This window comes from Talpa europaea, assembly GCF_964194135.1.
Source record: "Talpa europaea genome assembly, chromosome: 2".
Taxonomy (NCBI): Eukaryota; Metazoa; Chordata; class Mammalia; order Eulipotyphla; family Talpidae; genus Talpa; species Talpa europaea.
In genome coordinates this window covers 70180828-70202628 of record NC_140068.1, presented here as the reverse complement: position 1 = coordinate 70202628, position 21801 = coordinate 70180828, and the positions used below count along the sequence as shown (strand labels likewise).

Genomic DNA, 21801 nt, shown 5'->3' with positions numbered 1-21801 from the left:
AGCTAATAATAGTACAGTTGAACACATAACCTTTCTCAGTCACAACACTGCTAAATAAGAAAAATCACCTAAATGTAAATAAAATAGGAAAATATGTGGGATAAGATAAACCTGGGACCCAAGAACAAGAATTATAACCAGGTCTCAAATCAAGAGTCTTTGATTTGCCTTTCCAGGATTATCTCCTTATATATGCACACTGTTTTGTATGACTATATGACCTACTAGTAGTTATTCAAAAATATATTTACTTTTTTCCTTTTTGTCTTAATTATAAAATGACACATAATCAAAATCATGAAAGTGCATAAACATGCATATTTTAACAAGTAATTAAAATCATAAACCTTTTTAACTATCACTTAAATCAATAGAAAATTGTCAGCAACACCATAGAAATCTTCTGTTTTTTTTTTTCAATTTCTATTATCTCTGTCCTACCTTTTATAAGTTTTTTTCTTGCTTTTCTTTTAGTTTTACCACCTATGTATACACACTAAATAACAGAAGTTGTTTCAGCCTGATATTTATTCTATATAAGTGAAATTATATGTATGTATTCTTCTGTTTCTTGCTTCTTTCACTCAAGAGCTGGTTTTGTGAGATTAGTCAATATTTTTGTTGGTAACTGGATTGCTGTTACGTATTCCATTTGAATATACCCACAATTTTTTATCCATTCTATTGGTGATGGAGATTGGATTACTTGTAAGTATATCTGTTACAGCCAAGCAGTTGTGAAAATTCTTGTATGTGTTTCCTGCCAGTTTCCATGAAGTAGTGTCCTACAAAGAAAATTGTGGTATCATGGTGGGAGGGGAGGGAGGTGCATAACTTCAATCTTACTAGTTAATGCCATGCTATTTTCCAAAATGGCACCAGTTTCCACTCACATCAGTACAGTAAGAGTTATTACTCCACACACTCCTAAGTCTTATCTGCTACTCTGATGGATGTAAAATGGCATTTAGTTGTGGTTTAATTTGCATTTCTCTAATGACTTGTGCAGGTGACCACCATTATTGGCTTTGTGAAGTCCCTGTTAAAATTGCATGTTTTACTGTAGAATATCTTTCTTTTTCTTCTAGATTTGCAATTGTTATCTGTGTATTTAAAAATTGGTTTTTATATGTTTCATAAAAAATTCTTTCTTGGTTTGTTTCCTGGAATGTCTTAATGCAGTTTTGATGAACTACAGTTTTTCATTTTAGTGTAGATAGAGCAGAAGAGAAAGACCAGACATAAACATATCCATATTTGGACATACATGTACAGAACAGCCTAGAAAGATGGAATTTTCAATAAATGATGTTGGAACAATTGACTTTCCATACTAACAAATATATAATATAAAATTCAATTTCAGCTGGATTGAAGATGAACATGAAAGCCAACAATCACATAAAACTTCTAAAATATAATAGAGAACTTACAGAAGAATTACAAAAGTAGTGAAAAAATATTCCCATATACTTTTTGTCAGCATCACAAATTACCATTTTGGCACATTTGCTTTATCATTCCTTCTTTTTGTAGATATATAGATATGTACATATACACATTTTTCCCCTGGGCCATTTAATAGTTATAGATATGACACTCTAATCCCTAAGTATATAAGGGTCCATTTCCTAGGCACAAAGTATTACCCTCTTTTATATGGCATAATGATGAACTTTAGGAAATTTAATATTGCTACCATACTAATACCTAAGTATGATCTGTGTTTCAGTTTCTATGAATGTGTACAAGTACAGGCATGTATCATTTTATTATGCTTCACACATACTTGCACTTTTTACAAATTGAAAGTCTGTAGCAACCTTATATAGAGCAAGCTTATCAGTGCCATTTTTCTAACAGCATATGCTTACTTGATGATGTCTGTTTCATATTTTGTTAATTCTCAAAATATTTCAGGTTTTTTTCATTTTTAATATATCTTTTATGGTAATCTGTAATTAGTCATCTTTGGTGTTACTATTGGATTATTTTGTGGATGCCACATACTGCACCTATATAACACAAACAGACTTAACTGATAACGGTTTTGTGTGTTCTGATTGCTCCATCTAACATCTGTTCCCCTGTCACCCTCTCCACGGGCTTCTCTAATCCCTAAGACACAACAGTATTGAAATTAAGCCCATAAACATAGAAGAAAATATAGGCAAAACACTCCATGACATACATCTTAGAAACATCTTTAAAGATTCATCCCCTGAAACAAAGAAAATGAAGGAAAAGATAAACATCTGGGACTACATCAAACTAAAAAGCTTCTGTATAGCAACAGAGACAATAACCAAGATGAAGAGACACCCCATAGATTGGGAGAATATATTTTCACTCTACAAAAACTGATAAGGGACTGGTATCAAAGATCTACAAAGATCTTACACAACTCAACAAAAATAAAATAAAGAATCCATCAAAAAGTGGGCAGGGGCCTCCCTGATGACACAGTGGTTAAAGTCGCAATGCTATCAAGCTATCTCCAGCCACTGTAGCATGAGTTTGATTCCCAGCCAGGGAGCTAACCCACATGGCACAGCAGATCTCTCTTGTGTTGCCCACTGCTCCCCTCTGCAGTGTATTTCAGTAGATCTGCCGTTCTGCTCCTCACTCTGTCTCTGGGGAATTCTCTCATCCCCCCAACAACTCTGGCCTACACCCCAATTCTTCTATGCATAAATAAATCTTAAAAAAAGTGGGTAGAAGGGCTAAAATGACACTTTTCCAAAGAGGAACTGCAGATGGCCAACAGGCACATGAAAAAATGCTCAACATCACTTATAATCAGGGTAATGCAAATCAAAACAACGATGAGATATCACCTCACACCGGTAATAATGGCCCACATTAAAAAAACAACAACAAATATTGGCAAGGATGTAGAGAAAAAGGAACCCTCTTTCATTGCTGGTGGGAATACAAACTGGGCCAACCACTATGGAAAGCTACGTGAAGGACCCTCAAATAACTAAAAATGGATCAACCATATGACCCAGCAATTTCACTCCTAGGAATCTACCCAAAGAACATAAAAACATTAATTCAAAAGGATACTTGGCACTCCTATGTTTATAGCAACACCATTTACAATAGCTAAAATATGGAAACAATCTAAATGCCCAAAAGCAGCTGACTGGATCAAGAATATATGGGAGATATATATATATATATATACACTCACACATACACAATGGAATATTGCTCAACAATCAAAAAAGATAAACTTTACACTATTCCCTGGAACATGGATAGAGCTAGAAGGGATTATGCTCAGTGAAGTAAGTCAGAAGAAAAAATATCAGATGCTTTTACTTACACGAGGAACACAGAGAGACTATACAAGGGATCAGGAAAAAAGAGAAGACAAAACTAGCAGTCAAACTATAAATTAGATACATTCATCAGGAGAGGGGTAGGGAAAGGGATCAAAACAGGAGGGAAGAGCACAGGAGTCTATGGTGATAGTTCATGGGTGTCTTGGTAGTGGTAATTTTATGGGGACAACATCTGAGAGGAGAAATAAAACATTGCCCAAAAAATGAACAATGATGCATATATAAATAAAGCCCATTAAATATCCTACAATGGCCTCCAACTATTCATGTGAAAGGAAAAATCACGTATCTCCCATTTAAATCAAAAGCTAGAAATGATTAGTCTTAGTGAAGAAGTGTCAAAAGCCAAGATAGGTTGGAAACTAGGCCTCTTGCACTACAGTTAGCCAGTTGTGATTGCAAAGGGAAAGTTCTTGAAGGAAATTAAAAGTACTAATCCAGTGAACACACAAATGATAAAGCAAAATAGCCTTAATGATGATACAGAGAAAGTTCTAGTGATCTGAAGAAATAATCAAACCAGACATAACATCCCCTTAAGCCAAGACTAATCCAGAAAAAGACCCTAACTCTGTTCCATTCTTTGAAGTCTAAGATAGGTGAAAAAGCTGCAGAAAGCTTATGCACAGCAAAATAGTGTCTTTAAAAACAAAAAGACATCCTACTGAGTGGGAGAAAATATTTGCTCACCATACATCCAATAAGGGGCTAATATCCAAGATATACAAAGAACTCATACAAATCAACAAAAGAAAACAAATAACCCAATCAAAAATTGGGCAGAAGAGCTAAACAGTCTTTTCTCCAAAGAAAACATACAGGTGGCCAATAGGCTCATGACAAAATTTTCATCATCACTTATTGTTAAAGAAATGCAAACAAAACTGTAAGATACCACCTAAATGAGGATTGCCCATATCAGAAAATAAAAATAAAAAACTGAAACAACAAATGTTGGTGAGGGTATGGAGAAAACAGGAACCCTTTCACACTGTTGGTAGGAATGTAGATCAGTCCAGCCCCTATGGAAAATAGTATGGTGGTTTCTTAATTTAAGTATGGGTCTTCCATGTGACCCAGCAATTTCCACATGTTAGGAATCTACCCGAAGAATGTAAAAACATAATTCAGAAGGAAACTTGCACTCCCATGTTTATTGCAGCACTGTTTATAATAGCCAAGCTGTGGAAACAACCTAAGGGCCCCAAAACAGAATGGATCATGAAAATGTGATATAATTACACAATGGAATTCCATGCAGCCAACAAAAAAGGTAACTTTTGCCATTTGCAACATGGATGGAGCTGGAGGAGATTATGCTAAGTGAAAGAAGTCAGAAGGAGAAAGACAAATATCAGATGTGACACTTATATATGGAATATATGGAAACAAAACAAAAGATCAAATAAAGCAAAACTGTTTGACAAACCCTAGAAATCTTGACAGTAGAAATGATGCTAACAGTGGGGGAGATGAAGGAGGAAACCAAAATGGGGAGGAAACACAGTGGACAATGTGGAGGATGGTGGTTGTTTTGTTGGTGGGTACCTGGAGGGAGAGACCTTCAGCTCACAACACCAGAAGGAGAGATTCTATACTTCTTAAACAAAATTGTAAATCAGTGATACCTCAATACAAGGAAAAACTGCAGGAAAAAAAATTGAAAGCACGTTGGTTCACGGGGTTTAAGCAAAACAGTTACCTCCACAACATGAAAGTACAAGGTGAAATAGCACATGCTGATATAGAAGATACAGCAAGCTATCCAGAAGATATAACTAAGATTATTGATAAAAGTGGCTGCACTAAATAACAGATTTTCCACGTGGTCCAAACAACCTTATGTCTTTCATACCCATAGAGGAGATCAGTGTCTGACTTCAAAGAAACTTAAAACGACAGACTTGACTCTCTTGCTAGGAGCTTCTGTAATTGGTGACTTTAAGTTGAAGCCAGGGCTCATTTACCATTCTGAAAATCCTAGAGCCCTTAAGTATTATGCTAAACCTACTTTGCCCTTACTTTTAAATAAATAACAAAGCCTGGATGACATTACATCTGATTATAACACAATTTACAGAATATTTGAAGTCCACTGTTGGAATCTGCCGGGTAGAAAAGATTCCTTTCAAAATATTATTGCTCATTCACAATGCACCTTGTCACCAAAGACCTAATGGAGTTGTACAAGAAGATTAACATTGTTTCCAGGCCTGTTACTACAACATCCATTTTGCAGCCCATTGAGCAAGGAATATTTTAGACTTTTAAGAAATATTACATAAATTTCATAAGGCTATAAAAGTTGCCATAAATAGTAATTCCTCTGATGGACCTGGGCAAAGTAGATTGAAAACCTTCTGAAATGTATCCACCATTTTAGATGCCATTCATGATTCATGGGAGGTCAAATATCAACATTAATAGGAGTTTAAAAAGAAGAATTCATCCTTCATATATAACTTTGAGGGGTTCAAGACCAGCAGAGGAAGTAAATAGATGATCAAAGGAAATGGTCTCCATTTAGAATGGTGGGCTCCTTGTGAAAATGCTGTTGAAATAACAAAGAACTTAGAATATTACATAAACTTAGTTGATGAAGCAGTAATGAGGATTTTCAAGGATTGACTAATTTAGGAAAGAAGTTCTACTGTGGGTGAAAGTTATCAAGCAGCATTGAATACTACAGAGAAATCTTTCATGAAAGGAAGAGTTGATGCAGCAAACTTCATTGATATCTGAAATTAAGAAATTGGTACAGCCGTCAACCTTCAGCAGCCTCTTATCACATCAGTCAGCAGTCATCAATATTGAGGCAAGACCCTCCACCAGCAAAAAAGATTATGACTTAATGAAAAGTCAGATGTTGGTTAGCATTTTTTAGCAATAAAATTTTTTAATTAAGGTATGTACATTATGTTTTTAGACATAATTCTATTGTATACTTATTAGACTACAGTATATGTTTACATTATATAAACTTTTATATGCACTGGGTAACCAAAAAATGTATTTAACTTGCTTTATTAGAGCCAAACCTGCAATATCTCCAAGGTGTGCCTCTACTTTTTCTCATATTAATTTTTATAATAGTATGACAAATACTGTTTAGTAATTTAAACAATCTATTAGGGCGAACATCAATAAGCATTTAACTCTGTAAAGCACTCATCCTCATTTTGAACACTCAGATCCTTTTTTTTTTTTACCTCCTAACTCTTTACAAATATTAAATAGTTGATATTGCCAACTACATGTTTTTTTAAAGTTAGGTTATATTCACAAAACTCGTTTTACAAATATATATACACATATGTATAACAAAGTAATAACATAATACTCATATCCTCAGTTTGAAATTGTGAATTTACTATTTTGCTGTATGTCTTTTCCCCAAAATTAAGTTATATAGCCATTAGGTGGCAGTCATACCTTAGTTATGGCTACTCAGTATAGTCAGTAGGCTCATTTATTACACAATGCCACAGCACAAAAATCATAGTAGGAGAAATTTTATAAGGAAAACCTCATATGGGTCTGAAAGGAAAGGAAAGACTTTCTCATAACAAAGAATCTTAATACAGAAAAAAAGAGATAAGTTTTGCAGCAAGTTTAAGAATTTCTCAAATCTTTATTTGAATATCATATCACTTGCTAGCTATATTATCAGCCAAATATTTTACTGCTTTGTTCTTCATTCTCATTTATTCAGTGAAGATGATACCGACTTAAAATTTTTATGTGATTTAAGCCAAAGAATGAAAATAAATTGCTTATCATAGAGCTGGTTAGGTAGGGTGCTATCAAGAAATTATTGTAGGTATTGGGAAAAGAAGGAAAAACAACTGGCCATTTTGCAGGCCTCACTTCAACTGCAGGAATCCAAATGATTTCAGGGTGTATTTCATCACGCTTCATAGCTTCCACAGAAAACATCTATAATAAACACATAGATAGGCAGATATTTCTCCTCATCTTTCCTTTATTATTGGAAAGGGGAAAAGAGACAATTGGACAGTATTTGTAAGTAACAACATAAATTGCATCCTTCTCGTAGATGCCTCATACCTTCCCTTCCCTACAACCCTCATTGACTTGTTCCTCTGAAAATTGGTCTCATTTGTTCTGGTAAACAAGTTGAGTATGTCAGAAGTTCAGCTGGTCAGTTAATGGCAAGTAAAATATATCTATCTCCACTCATTATACATTTTAGACTAAAACTAAAGAACTTTAGTTTTATCATATTTCCTCTTAGAAAGGAACCTTAAATGAAATACAATTTCTCTCCTCCCTGTGCCCTCCAAAACAGAACATATTACTATTGCTTCTTATTGCTCCAATACCTCATAAAACCTTACCTTGCATAATTCAAAATGAATAGGTCACAATACAAATATTATAGAAGAAATAGTCAACTGGTTTGATAAGTATTTGCCAAGTACTTCTGTAATGTTCAAAGATATATCTTGAGTGATAACAAAAATCATTAAAAGATAGCGCCTACCCTAGAGAATGTTATACTTAGGAAGGGAAACAATTCACATAATGTCAGTATTATAAGGAAAAATATGGTGAATGTTATAATGGCAATTATAGTAGCTTCTACTTATCTACACTTTCCAGAAGACAAATTACTGTCACATATGTTATCTTGTTTGTTCTTCACAATAACTCCATATATAGAACAGATATTAGGTATAATTAAAAAAAAAACTCAAGGGTGAAATGCCCAATTCACACAGCCATTAGGTCAGTCAGGCCCTTCAACTGGCATTTACTTGGATGCCTGCCACATGGCATGGTTGAAGTGCTAGCTGATTCTATCAAGCTTTCCATATACTGAGCAAGATCTTGGTATTAGGGATATGTTGATGAATAAGACAAACAGAATCTCTGCAATCAAGGAGAATATATGGTAGATCCATACTGTAAACCTAGGTTTCTCACTAGATTTTACTGTTTATTTAATACAGTGCCAAAATAAGAGTGCTTTAACAAAACTGATGAAGGATAAAGGGAGATTAATTCTTACAGTGATGATTTTGGAAGGCATAGTGAATAGGGTTTCTTTCCCTATTCTCCTATGCTGATTGACTTTTAAAATGTGCCTTATTATTTATACTCCCTTTTTGGAATTTCTTAGGTACGCAGATTTTCTGAGGCTTTCTTTTGTTTTGAACATCCAAGAGAAGCTGCCATTGCATACCAGGAACTTCAGTGAGTAGAATAAAGTTAAAGTTTATAAAGATTTCATTTTATGAAATCATTGATGAAAGCTATCTAAGAATTTATCAATGACAGAATATACAACATTTACAATAGAAGAAATTAAGAAATCCCCTGTTAAATCAAATTGACTTTAATTTTATGGATTACGTAATGAAAGCCCCACAGCACATAAAGAAGAATATTGCACTCTTACCTCCTCTCTTTATATCAGATCTGCTGTAACTTTGCTGTTTCCATATATCCCAGGCTTTAGGCTTCCATTTGACAATCTCGTTCAAGCTTTATTATTACAAGTCAAAACCTCTTAATTCATCATTATGTATTACAGATTTTCACAGGTAGTCTGACTAGCACTGTCTTCTGTTATATAAATGATCTATAGTTAAAATGTCCAAAATAGATGCTTTCTACTTTTACTAGTTAATGTATTTAGATCTAATTTTCTTTAGTTTTAAATAATATTTTGAGAACATGTTGAAATTAGATATAGAAATTAGATATAGAAGAGTAAGTGCTATCTGATTTATGTTCATGTGAAATTCTGAAACAGGCAGAAGAACTAAGGTGGGAAAAGTCAGAATAGTGGTTGTCTTCATGTGGACTTGGGCTCGAACTTTGAATGTAAAGACCTGAATAGGTGGAAATTTTCTGTATCATGTGTACATTTGTGAAAATCATTCAGCTAAGATTTGTGCATTTCAGTGCCTATGAATTTACCTCCAACAAAAACTATAAATAATAATAGCGTGGAGTTAACTAGTGAATGGAGGTACAGATAAAACAAGAAGGGCAAAATGTTGTTGAAGCTGGATAATGAATTTTTTATACAATCCTGTTTAGTGTGACTTTTTTGATTTTCCCAAAGAAGACTTGTTTCAAAATTATTTATGTGGAAAGTTATGTACCTTGTTACCTTGTTTTAAACAGCTGTTGATTTTACCAGCATATGTTAAATGTAGCAGTAACAATGGAACACATTTTTCCCAACACTATTGAATTGTTATTAAGCATTTGAAGTTTTGGTATTTCTCCTATAATGTTATCTCAACAAATTAAATAGTTCATAAATTAAGCATTATAACTCATTTTGAAAAATAGAAGACTATAATATACATTAAATAATATAGCACCAAAGCCATAATTTTATAAATCAATAATTGGTCAAAACATTTCATTTTATCAATTTTTCTCTGACCAAGAAGACGTCATAAAAGGTCATATCATGAGGGAGGAGGCTAGAAATGATAAAGGGAAAGGGAATGGGTAGAGTTTATTAAGTGGAATTGGGTATAATTTTTTTAAATTACAGTCTGACTTAAGAAATATTTTTCAGTGCTCAGAGTCATCTACAGATGTGCACCGCTATCAAAAATACTTCCTTCTGCAGTTCTCTTCCACCCCTTCCTATTGAATGTAGTGAATTAGATGGAGATCTCAATTCATTACCTATTATCTTTGAAGATAGGTATTTAGATTCAGTTATTGAAGGTAAGTATTATCTAACTAAAATATGTAAGCAATGTGTGTCATTTTTGGTGTATTATCTAATATGCATAAAACCATTCCCTAATGTGGGGCTGTTTTTTTCCCCTCTAGTCTTATTTATTTTTTGAGGATATTAGAAAGTTACAGTCAGAAAAAGTAGTCTTAATTGTGAGTTTTTGCACCTTGTTAAATCTGAATCTTTTTTTCTTTGGATAAAAGACTTAGATGCACCCTGGATGGGATATCAGAATCTTCAGAGATCAGAGTCCAGTAGAATGGATAAATATGAGACTGAAGAAAGCTCTATAGCTGGACTTTCTAGCCCAGAGTTGAAAGTCAAACCTGCTGGTGCCTCCAATTTTTGGTTTACAGAAGGTGAAAAACAGCTAACAAAGTCTCTAAAAGGAAAGAATGAAGAATCAAATAAATCCAAAGTTAAGGTTACTAAGCTCATGAAAACAATGAAACCTGAAAACACAAAAAAAATAATAAAACAGAACTCTAAGGATTCTGTGGTTTTGGTAGGCTACAAATGTTTAAAAAGTACAGCATCCAATGATCTCTCTAAATGCTTTGAAGGCAATCCTTCACATAGTCAGAAGGAAGGTCTGGATCCCACAATATGTGGATATCACTTTGACCTAAAGACCTACATCAGACAGACAACTCAAAAGGAAGCTAGCTATTTGCCAACTAATACAGAGAAAACTGAACAAAAGTCTCCAGATATTGAAAATATGCTACCAGACCTGTTTGATCCTTTGAACCCTGGCAGCCTAAATCTTTGTACAAATTTGTCCATTTCAGGTAAACTTGGTATCTCCCAGGACGATAGTGAAAATACACAAGTGGAACACAATGTGGCATCCAGAAGTTCATCAGATGATTGCCAGGATCATCAAACAATCCCATCTTCAGTAGTAAAAGCCTGTAATAAAGATCCTTTAAATGGAGAGAAAATAACTGTTAAAGTAGGACCTTGGACAGATCTTCAACAAGATGACATATTTGTGGATAATGTACAGCTACCCAACTTTGAGTCCTTAGAATCTAATGGTAAATCTAAATCTATAGAAATAACAGTTGAAAAGGAAGCTTTGCAGGAAGTTAAGTGTCTGTCTATTGGAGAATCATTAACTAAGTTAAGAAGTAACCTACCTGCTTCTTCTACAAAAGAATGTCATTTTATAGCAAGTGGAGAAACAATTAAGTTACCAGATAATGCCACATATGCCTCATCTAGATTTTCAGATTCAGGTGTTGAAAGTGAACCAAGTTCTTTTGCAACACATCCAAACCCTGATGTAGTATTTGAAACTGTGCAAGGGCAAATTACATACAATAATGAAAGATTATTTCCTCAGCTTTTGATGAAACCTGATTATAATGTAAAATTTTCATTCGGAAGCCATTGTACTGAGAGTACAAGTGCTTTAAGTGAAATACAGTCATCTTTGACATCCATAAACTCTCTACCTTCCGATGATGAACTGTCACCTGATGAGAATTCTAAGAAATCTGTTGTGCCTGAATGCCACCTAAATGATAGCAAAACTGTTTTAAATCTAGGAACAATTGACTTGCCAAAACGTGACCATAGTGAAAAGTCAAGTATTACTTTGCAGCAGCAGACTGTTGTATTTTCAGGGCATTTGGACAATGAAACTATAGCAATACATTCCTTAAATTCAAGCACTAAAGACCCTTTGCAATTTGTCTTTTCAGATGAAGATACTTCCGGTGCTGTGAAAAGTAGTTGCAGCTCCAAACCTAACATGGATACTTTGTGTAAAAGCTCACAGAGTCCTGATAAATCTAGTAACTCTGCAGGGACAGCATTTACATTAAATTCAAAGCTGGTCTGTTTAGACACTCCTTGTGTTTCAGGATCCATTTCCACTAACACAGAAGTGAGTGAAGATAGAACTGTGAAAAGAAAAAATAGTGATGCATTAAATCTCAAACAAATAAATTCAGAAACCCCTACAGTTAAAAGTGAAATTCAGCTGGGTACAAGTGACCCTTTTTCAGCCAGTCCTGATATGGTAAAACAAGGACTTGTGGAAAATTATTTTGGTTCTCAAAGAAGTATGCATGTTTCTGACACATGTGCTATTAGCTACAGCAATTCAGTTAGCCCTCAGAAGGAGTCTTCTGAAAAGGAAATTAGCAGTCTTCAGCAGACTCAGGGTAAAGAGGATGAGGAGGAAGAGCAGGATCAACAAATGATTCAAAATGGGTATTACGAAGAAACAGATTATTCAGCTTTGGATGGAAGAGTAAATGCTCACTATACAAAAAGAGATGCACTAGAAGAAGAAAGACTTATAAAATCTGAAAAAATAAACAGTGATTATCTGAGGGATGGTATAAATATGCCTACTGTTTGTACTTCTGGTTGTCTGTCCTTTCCATCTGCACCACGAGAGTCTCCTGGTAGTGTTCAGTATTCTAAAAGTAAGTTTGATGCCATTACAAAGCAGCCAAGCAGCAGCACTTCTTACAACTTGACTTCATCAATTTCCTGGTATGAAAATTCACCAAAACCTCAAATACAAGCGTAAGTAATGGTGCATAATAGCATGTGCTATTAAATATATGTCAAACATATATTTCATATTCTATGGTTCTTATAATACAAAAAAAAAATGCTGTTTTGATTAACTATCTAAAATAGAGAAATGAACTTTGACAGACAGATCTGTACGTCCCCATATGGTTATCCTGTTCTATAGGCTAAACATTACTGATACAAATTTTCCACTGGTAGTTGTATGTTAAAAGTATGGCATAATTGAGGTTAAAACCTTTTTTTTTTTATCAATACCTCATTGCTCCCACACTTACTCCCAGATAAAATCTAGGTTTAAAACTTTATCTAGTGAATATGGACAGTACTAGATATGAAGAATAGGTGCTAGAAATTGCTTAAAACTACCAGACCAAATTACTTCAGCTAAGTCAGTGGTTTCCAGAATTAAGATTTCATGGACCAGGGGCCTCCCTGGTGGCGCAGCGGTTGAGCACTAGGCTGCGAAGCTGCGCACAGCCTCTGCAGCACCAGTTCGATCCCCGGCTTCTCCCCGGCCACCGGAGGCGGGTCCCACATGGCGCGCAGACCGCTCCTGCCGCCCATTGCTCCCCTCAGCTTCTGCCTGCTCTGCTCCCCGCTCTGGCTCTGGTAAATTCTCTCACCCTCCCGCGCTTCTGACTGTACCCAGTGCTTGTATAAATAAATAAATAAATAAATAAATAAATAAATAAATAAATAAATAAATAAATAAATAAATAAATAAATGTTTGTAAAAAAAATTTACTTATTAAAAAAAAAGAAGATTTCATGGACCAATAAAATACGTGGAGAAATTTGAAATTGACATAGGTTTACTTGCATAGCACAAGTTTTCAAAATATTCTACCTTCTCCAGAACTATAATACCTGGAGTAAAAGATATGGGCATATCTAGAGTACGTTATTTTAAGTTCCCAGATTTTATACATATAATTAAGATATTAGTGCCTAAAGCTAGTGAAACTAGTGAGGTGATAATGGCCTATTAAAGAATGTGATATACTGGAAAACTGAAATAATTCCATCTTCTGTATATCTCAGACTATTTTGGAGTCATTAATGAAAACAATAGTCTATATGTCTTTACCTGTATCCTGCTCATTTAGGGTTTATCAGCTTCTTTGAGTGTTTCTTATATCACTTCAAGTAATACATTAAAAATAGTTTTTGATTTTTGCAGTCCCCAAATTGATGAGATTTGTTATTCATTTCAAATGAGTGCATGCCACTAATTATACACACATGCATATCTGTTCTACCCCTTCTTTTAGTATTTTTAGAGAAAAATACAAATAACCTAATCAACTAAATACTGTAAATACTATTCTCACCATATTCACTTTATAGAACAACTCTTTCCCTTCCATTTATGTAAGTTTAAAAAGGAGAAAAGAGGGTAAGATTAAATTATAGGTAGATCAGATTGTCATCTTTTCAGTTCCCAGCTTTTCTATGCATGCAATATATAATTTTATAGACATGTAACTCCTAAGATTTTCTTGGATGATTTCAAGTTTAAAGGAATCTTTTGGGCTTTCACATTTAAATTGTTCATTGTATCTGATCAGAATATGTACTAAAAATAATATAGAAAATTACTCTCTTGATTTCTAATCATTCAGATGGTCTCATATATTTTCATTATTTTATATTCAAATACTGCTGAGTTTCTTCTGCAGTTCTCTAAATCAGCACTGTCTTTTTGATTTTAAAAACTGAATATAATATTTGGTAAAGAGTATCTTTTAATATTTTGCTTCAGCTTCCTTCAGGCAAAAGAAGAACTGAAGCAGCTTAAACTCCCTGGGTTCATGTACAGTGATATACCTCTGCTGGCATCCTCAGTCCCTTATTTCAGCATGGAAGAAGAGGACGGTCCTGAAGATGGAGTACATCTCATTGTCTGTGTGCATGGGTTAGATGGTATGTGACATCTTCTGATGTAACCCATGGCAACTCAATACGTTCTTTTCCGAATGAATCTCTTTAGTTTTAGTTAATCTTTGAACTGAAAAAAAAAAGTTTTAAATTGCTTAAATTAATTGAATATTAAATACATTCTAAAAGAAAATTATGCTATTTTTGCTATGTATAATACTAGATTTCCTTTTAAGTAAATTTTCCATGGAACTAACATCATATGCCAACATTTTTTTTATTTTAACTAGCACTTTGCTGCCTTCTCTTTGATTATTGGTTATCAGCTGCCACGTATGGGAATTATCTTGTCTTCCTTTGATAGTTCTCTTAGTTCTTTTAGCTTGATGCTTTAAACCTTATAGGTTAGAATAATCAATACCTAGTAATTACCAATATACTAATTAATTTGTATATAATTTAAATTCTAAATACCTGTCTTTATTGCTGTGGTTTTCTGACAGCTTTTTTGGTTTCAACATACTTTCTAAATTAGGAATTATGTTAGAAGATACCAAATATCTCCGGATTAGCAAAGTATTATTGTATTATAGTGTGATTATGTAAAAACAAATTGATAGATTTTTGGATTATAAATTCTCATGAGTTCTTTAAAAAAAAAAAATTCTGACCCTCAGGAAATAAAATTATTCCAATAATAACCTCTTACCCAAATAATTATTTTCAAAGAAATAACCCCCAAGAAATACCTTTTGGTCCAGTAAAATTGCTGGCAAGTTCTTTGAAAATTTCAAGAAGTACATTATTCTAGAGTTATGAAATTGTTCCAGAATAATAAAAATAACAGATGGCATGTATCCCACTTTATTCCTTGAAGTTACCATAAGCTTTTTGCCAGATCTGAAAAAGATATCACAGCCACATCCAATAACCAATAGACCAATCTGACATAAATACATTTAATAAAACTCTAGCAATATTACAGAAAATAGACAGTTAATTGTCAAAAAAACCTATAATGAGCAGATTCAGTATGTTAAAGTCTACAACAAATAGCATTTAGTTCCCAGAATGTAAAAATAAATATAAATAAATTTATTAATAAAATGTAGTACATCAACAAATCAAGTAAAAAACAATTGATTAAAATTTAATATCCATTCACAGTTATGATAACTAGCCATCAGACTTTAAGCATAAATAGTACTAGACTGGTTCATTAATGTGATAAAGCATATCCACTGGATACATGCCAGTGGAAACCATATGCTTAGTAGTAAAACACTAGAGGTGTTCCTTTCAAAATCAGAAATAAAAGTTATCTTTATCAGTTCGTGAAATATCTGAAAAATGCAAATATTAGAAGAGTAAAGTAAAAATTCAACACTTGATAAGGACATGTTTATATTTCACTAAACTAGAGGGATTAACTGAAAAGTCATTAAACTTTTTTAAGTCATTAAAATTTTTAAGGATAATTTTTGTATTTACACATATCTATATAGAAAATATTTTCTATTTATAGATATCTTAAGTTAATAGTTAAAAATAAACTTAATTATTTTAAAAGATTTTTATTTCTATTTCTCATATTCATACACTAAAGGAAAGTCAACAGATTAAATCTAAAATTCTTTCAAGGTTTGTTGAATAATCTATACTGATGATGGTAGGATTACTTCATTTATTCACAGTTTCTGTAGTCAGCAGTTACCAAAGAAATGCTATCACTTAAACAGATAACAACATTAGATGGGAAAGTAAAAGCATCAATGTGATTTAAAATTTCCTAAGAAACAAACTCTTGAAAGATAGTCTGGCTAATGGAAATTAGCTTTGAAATAAAAATTAAGGACTGTCTGAGAGACCATCGTCTATTCACAATTGGCAGAGGCCATATACTTGCCTTCAAGAACTGTAAAAATAAATAATGATATGCTCTTTACCTTTTACTTTATCTCATCCTTTAGATATACTTTTTCATTTTCTAGGCAACAGTGCAGATCTCCGATTAGTAAAAACTTACATTGAACTTGGACTGCCTGGGGGAAGGATTGATTTTCTTATGTCTGAGAGAAATCAGGTACAATATGGTGGTGTTTTCAGTGGAAAAAAACATTTTTGTACTAGTTTTTACCTAAATATTGGCTTACTACAAAATGCCTTTAGAAATAGTAAATGAATATTAGTATATATCCCAATGAATAGAAATGATGTACAGTTTGACTCACCAACTTTTCACATATGCAAAATTTGTAGAATTTCACATCTTTGTTATTTCATTCATTACCTAAATATTGGCTTACTATACAAAATGCCTTTAGAAATAGTAAATTGACATTAGTATACATCCCAATGAAATAGAAATGATGATGTACAGTTTGACTCACCAACTTTTCACATGTGCAAAATTTGTAGAATTTCACATCTTTGTTATTTCATTAATTAAACCAGTATAAACTTACATTCAGTGCTGACAGTGGTCTAAACAATTAATAAAGCAAATGTTTTAAGAATGGTAAACCATTTTTCCCTAGAATTTCACTCTTTGTACTCATAGTGGTATAGTGAACTCAATCATTAACTTCTCTAAAAAACCCTGGTCTTAAACATATTTTCAATACTTAAAGTAAAAAATGTTTTTATGTAGTTTTTCTTATGATTATACATATTCAATATGTCTTTTGCTTTTGTTTAGAATGATACTTTTGCTGATTTTGATAGTATGACTGATCGCCTTCTGGATGAGATCATACAGTATATTCAGATATATAGTCTAACAGTCTCAAAAATAAGGTAATTCTGTAATGTTAGAAATTTACTTTTGTATTTATCAATTATAGAGAATTTTAACAGAATTTGTGCTAGGAGAATGTATGAGACCGCAACTCAAATGAACTAAATTAAAGAAAAAAGAAAAAAATTAAAAGATTATAGGGAAGGACCATGCATTACATGATCCCATTTATGTGAATTGTCCAGAATTGACAAATCTATAGAGGCAGAAGTATAGATTAGTGATCACTTTGGGCTGGAGGAGATGGGGAGGTGATAGCTAAAGGCTATTGGGTTTCTTTTTGAGGTGGTTTGCACAACTCTGTGAACATACTAAAAACCATTGACTTGACACTTTAAATGGGTAAATTGTGTGGTATTTGAATTATATGCAATAAAACAGATAAAAAGGATAAGAGGAAATGGATATATATGTGTATGTATTTGTATATATACACAAAAATACTTTAAAAGTTTCATGACTATACTTTGTTAGTCAGTGTTCCATAAGCAAGAAATGGTTATTAAGCCAGTATGAGTCTCATAACTTAATCAGGTATGTTGGTAGACATGGCTAAGAGAAAAAATTTGTTTCTTCCAGTCCAGTAGAAATTAAAGAAAAGTGAAACCTAATCTTCCTACCTCAAAAAAATAAGATAAACTGATTACCTTCACATCCCATTATGATAAAAGATAAAAGAAGCTGACTATATATTATAGGCTTTTGTAGAATTTATTTCCAGTTTGAAGTATGGAACTAAGAAGAAAAATAAACAAGTTTTTATTTGAAGTCATTTTTAAAAACAGATTTCTGGTAAAATATAGGAAATAATGCATCTATGTTAAGGAAAAAGATTGTTTTCTTACTCAATTTTCTCCCTTTATAGATTTTAAAACATTGTTTACTAAATTTTCTATAATGATCTTATATTCCTTTTATTCATTTTTTTATTGTATTGTAAGAAAATAATATCAGTTTTTTCTTTCATCCACAAAAGAATTTCCTCTCTTGGATTAGATTGCCAGTTATAAATAACCATTATCCAAAACCTGATCTGGTTGATTGAAAACTATAAGGTACCGTTATAGCTCTGACCCCACAGATTTAGGAACTTCAACTTGAAAGTGAAGTTTGTCCTAACCTTCTCTCTAGTTCTATCTATAAGCCATTGTTAAGATAACTTTCAAGCTCTCTTCTTTCACTGTTATTTTTCCCCAGAGAGTCATATACCATCTGTTGTAAAATGGTGATAAATATTACTTGTTCTTTTAGTATAATCTTAGATTAGGAAAATTCAAGTATTTTAGCTGTGCCTTAAATGTAGTATTCAGAGAACTCTCCCACTTTGGAAAGTAGACCAAAAAATAAGAGAAGTAGGTACATCATTTCTCCTGAGTCATCCTTTATAGGTACAATTGCATTATTTTGCTTTAAATCATTATTTAGTAAGTAAATATTTGATGTGTGTGCTTAAAAAGACAAATTTATTGTCTAGTCAATGTGTTACTGCTTTTAAAATGCATTTATTTCTAAGCAATTGCAAACTATGGGTATAAAAATTTTGTAATAAGTAACATCTTGCTTATATATTTAAATTTTATAATTGGAGATTTCTACATTCTTGCACTTTTTTTACTTCCAAATGTAAGTTACATCATTTCAGAGTGTCAGAGCAACTATACAAATTTTCAAATCCTTAGCAATTTACATCTGTGTATAGTGATATAAACTTTATTTTTATTTTTAAAATTAATACTGTGAAGGAAATGTTTTTTTTTTTCTCCTCTCTCCTAAAGCTTTATTGGACATTCATTGGGCAATTTAATAATCCGTTCAGTGCTTACAAGGCCAAGATTTAAATATTACCTCAGCAAACTTCATACCTTTCTATCTCTTTCTGGACCTCACCTTGGTACACTCTACAATAGCAGTGCTCTTGTTAATACAGGTAAAAAGTTTTATTGTTCAATATAAAAAACACAGAAGGGGGGAAAATTTAAATACAAATTTAGTACTTCCTGGTGTTTATTTTAGAACCAACTTGTCACATACTGGGAATTTCACATGTCATGCATAAAAATCACTTTATAAAATGAATATTCTCTATTGAGATGGTATTCATCAAAAATCACAGTGGCAGTTTTTCCCTTTTTTATTAAACCTTATAAATACATTCAGTACATGTTTATTTTATAAACAAGTAATTCTCTCATTCCATTAATTAAGAACATAGTAAATTAATATTATTTTTAATATATTGTAAAGTTATGAACTATTTTATATAGAATGTTAACTTTTGGGATATTATGAGAAAATAAATTCTGAAACTTTTAAAGAAATTAAAATGGTTCTCCTAAGTTTTATGATGATATTAGATTCAGAAAATTTTTCTAAATAAGAAGATTATAAAAAGTTTTGAAGAAACTACAAGTCAGACTTTTTGTAACAACTGGATTATCACATTTATGAATAAATCCAACTTCATCAAGCAAAAAAATTCTTTAAAATGAAAGATAAGATTTCAGTTTTGATTAGTATAAACTCACTAAGGAAGATCTAATATTGATTTGGTTTTTGCTTTTTCCTTACATTTTTTTTTAGTAGTTTTATAGTTCAGACAACTCATTTCCATTGTGAGAATGAACTAGAATTTTATTCAGTCTCTTTTCATTAAACTTTGAAACACGTTTCCATTTTCCTTTTCTTTCACTGACAAACAAACCCTACCATTTTCTGTTGTAGCCTATTTGAAATAATGGTATTCAAAACTCAGCCAGTTCTAGATTTTTACAATTTCAAAAAGAGAGCAAGAGAAAAATGAAATCCATAAATAATACAAATTTTTAATCTCTTTATTATTAAATTTTTCCACAGATAGACTTACTTATCAGATTTAGCCAATTCTAAGTTTTTTTTTCCTTTTCCCTGTTCTCCTCTGTAACATGAGAAGCAACAAAACTGGAAATGATTGTTTTATAATCTTGAAAACCAGTTCCAGAGTAATTGAGGTTTGACTTAATTAAAGGGAAGATGCATTGCTTTATGCATAACTGATAAATATGTGTGTATAAGTATGTTTATTTTTTATCAGAAAATGGAACTATTTTACAAATATATTTTTTAACCAACAGTATGCTAAATTTGGGGATTTCATTTTTTAAAGTGAAATATATTTTAAAATCAATAACTTTGGTATATATTATCATACATTGCCAGTTATACTCATATATAATTTACAAATGTCTAGGTCTGTGGTTTATGCAGAAATGGAAAAAATCAGGTTCTCTTTTGCAACTGACATGTCGAGATCATTCAGACCCTCGCCAAACTTTCTTATACAAGCTTAGTAATAAAGCAGGTAAGTATATAGTAACAGTTTTGAAAATATTAATGTGAAAACTTTTTTTTTAAATAAGCACTTAGCAAATAAATTATCAACATGTCTTTTTGGTGATTAAAAAAGTACAGTCAATTGTAATTTCTTAAAATGAAATAACAGACTCACAACTAAAGCTAAGAAAGATAGCATGGTTATTTAATATTTTTAGATGATTGTAGTCATCATTTTTGAGCTACACAGCTGCTTTGAAACTATCCTAAAACTTTTAGTGCTTATGATTGAGTACTAGTTTAATTAGATCTCTGCAGTCCTAGCCCTCTGCCCTTGTTGCTCACCACTCTACCCCTCAACCCTTTTTATAAACCACCACATACTTTTATACCTTTCTATATTCTAGGGCTACCAATCATTTCTACAAAATGTCAGAAAGTAAACTGTTAACATTGGGTTGTTTGAAAAGTCATGATGTACTTAAATTCTCACTACCATATAAATCTTATTGCTTCCCTTCATTAACTGATTATTTAATATATTCCCCATCTTGAGTATATATTCCAAGTTTTTACAGCTTCAAGTTTCCAACCCCTTGCCAGTCTCACTCTGTACATGACCTCAACTCTGACTACCATCTCCTCTGAACTATCCTTATGCAAATGGCTTTCTAGCCAATTCTTTCCACTGTGTACTTTTAAATCTCCATTTTAAAGGAACAGACTGCCATCATCTATCTTCTTGAAAAACTATTGTCTCTACTTTCTTCTGAAAGTGGGTACACGACTGAACCCTAATATTACCTTACCCCAACCTCATCTTCTGCTACTTAACATAGATTGTAGAGCAGAGGTTGGCAAATTTTTGTTTCTAGATGGCTAGATTGTAAATACTTGGCTTTTGTGGATTTCTGTTGCAACTACTCAACAATACATTTGTTGCCCAAAAAAAAAGCCATTGATGATACATAAAGGAAATGTAATATGACACAAAGGAAACTTGGACATGGGGCTAACAAGAAGCAGGTTTATTGTACTGGTACTGGCCCAGCAGATTTGCACTCATTGACTGAACCCTATTTGTAGGAAGTCAGGGGCTTATATACACTTACAGTTTCTACAAGGTTCTGGGTGGGTGAGAATTGCCAGCTGTACATGGTCAGATATGAGGTGGCTGCATA

At 32.6% G+C, this 21801-nt stretch overlaps 1 protein-coding gene across 7 annotated transcripts in view; it reads left to right on the top strand.

Annotated features, from left to right (window-relative positions):
- The window catches only part of FAM135A (family with sequence similarity 135 member A), a gene marked incomplete at both ends in the record, with an annotated part of 71528 nt that overhangs the window by 35338 nt on the left and 14389 nt on the right, over positions 1-21801 (top strand). For 3 of the 7 annotated variants that reach the window (XM_084228332.1, XM_084228331.1, XM_084228330.1), the window contains 8 exons: positions 8494-8567; positions 9913-10067; positions 10872-12624; positions 14399-14559; positions 16506-16597; positions 17213-17310; positions 19087-19238; positions 20538-20648. In XM_084228332.1, the coding sequence (XP_084084458.1) occupies positions 8494-8567; positions 9913-10067; positions 10872-12624; positions 14399-14559; positions 16506-16597; positions 17213-17310; positions 19087-19238; positions 20538-20648 (2596 nt within the window). Of the gene's footprint in view, positions 1-8493; positions 8568-9912; positions 10068-10283; positions 12625-14398; positions 14560-16505; positions 16598-17212; positions 17311-19086; positions 19239-20537; positions 20649-21801 lie in introns of all 7 variants that reach the window. The other 4 variants (XM_084228334.1, XM_084228333.1, XM_084228329.1 and 1 more) reach the window with 2 other exon arrangements.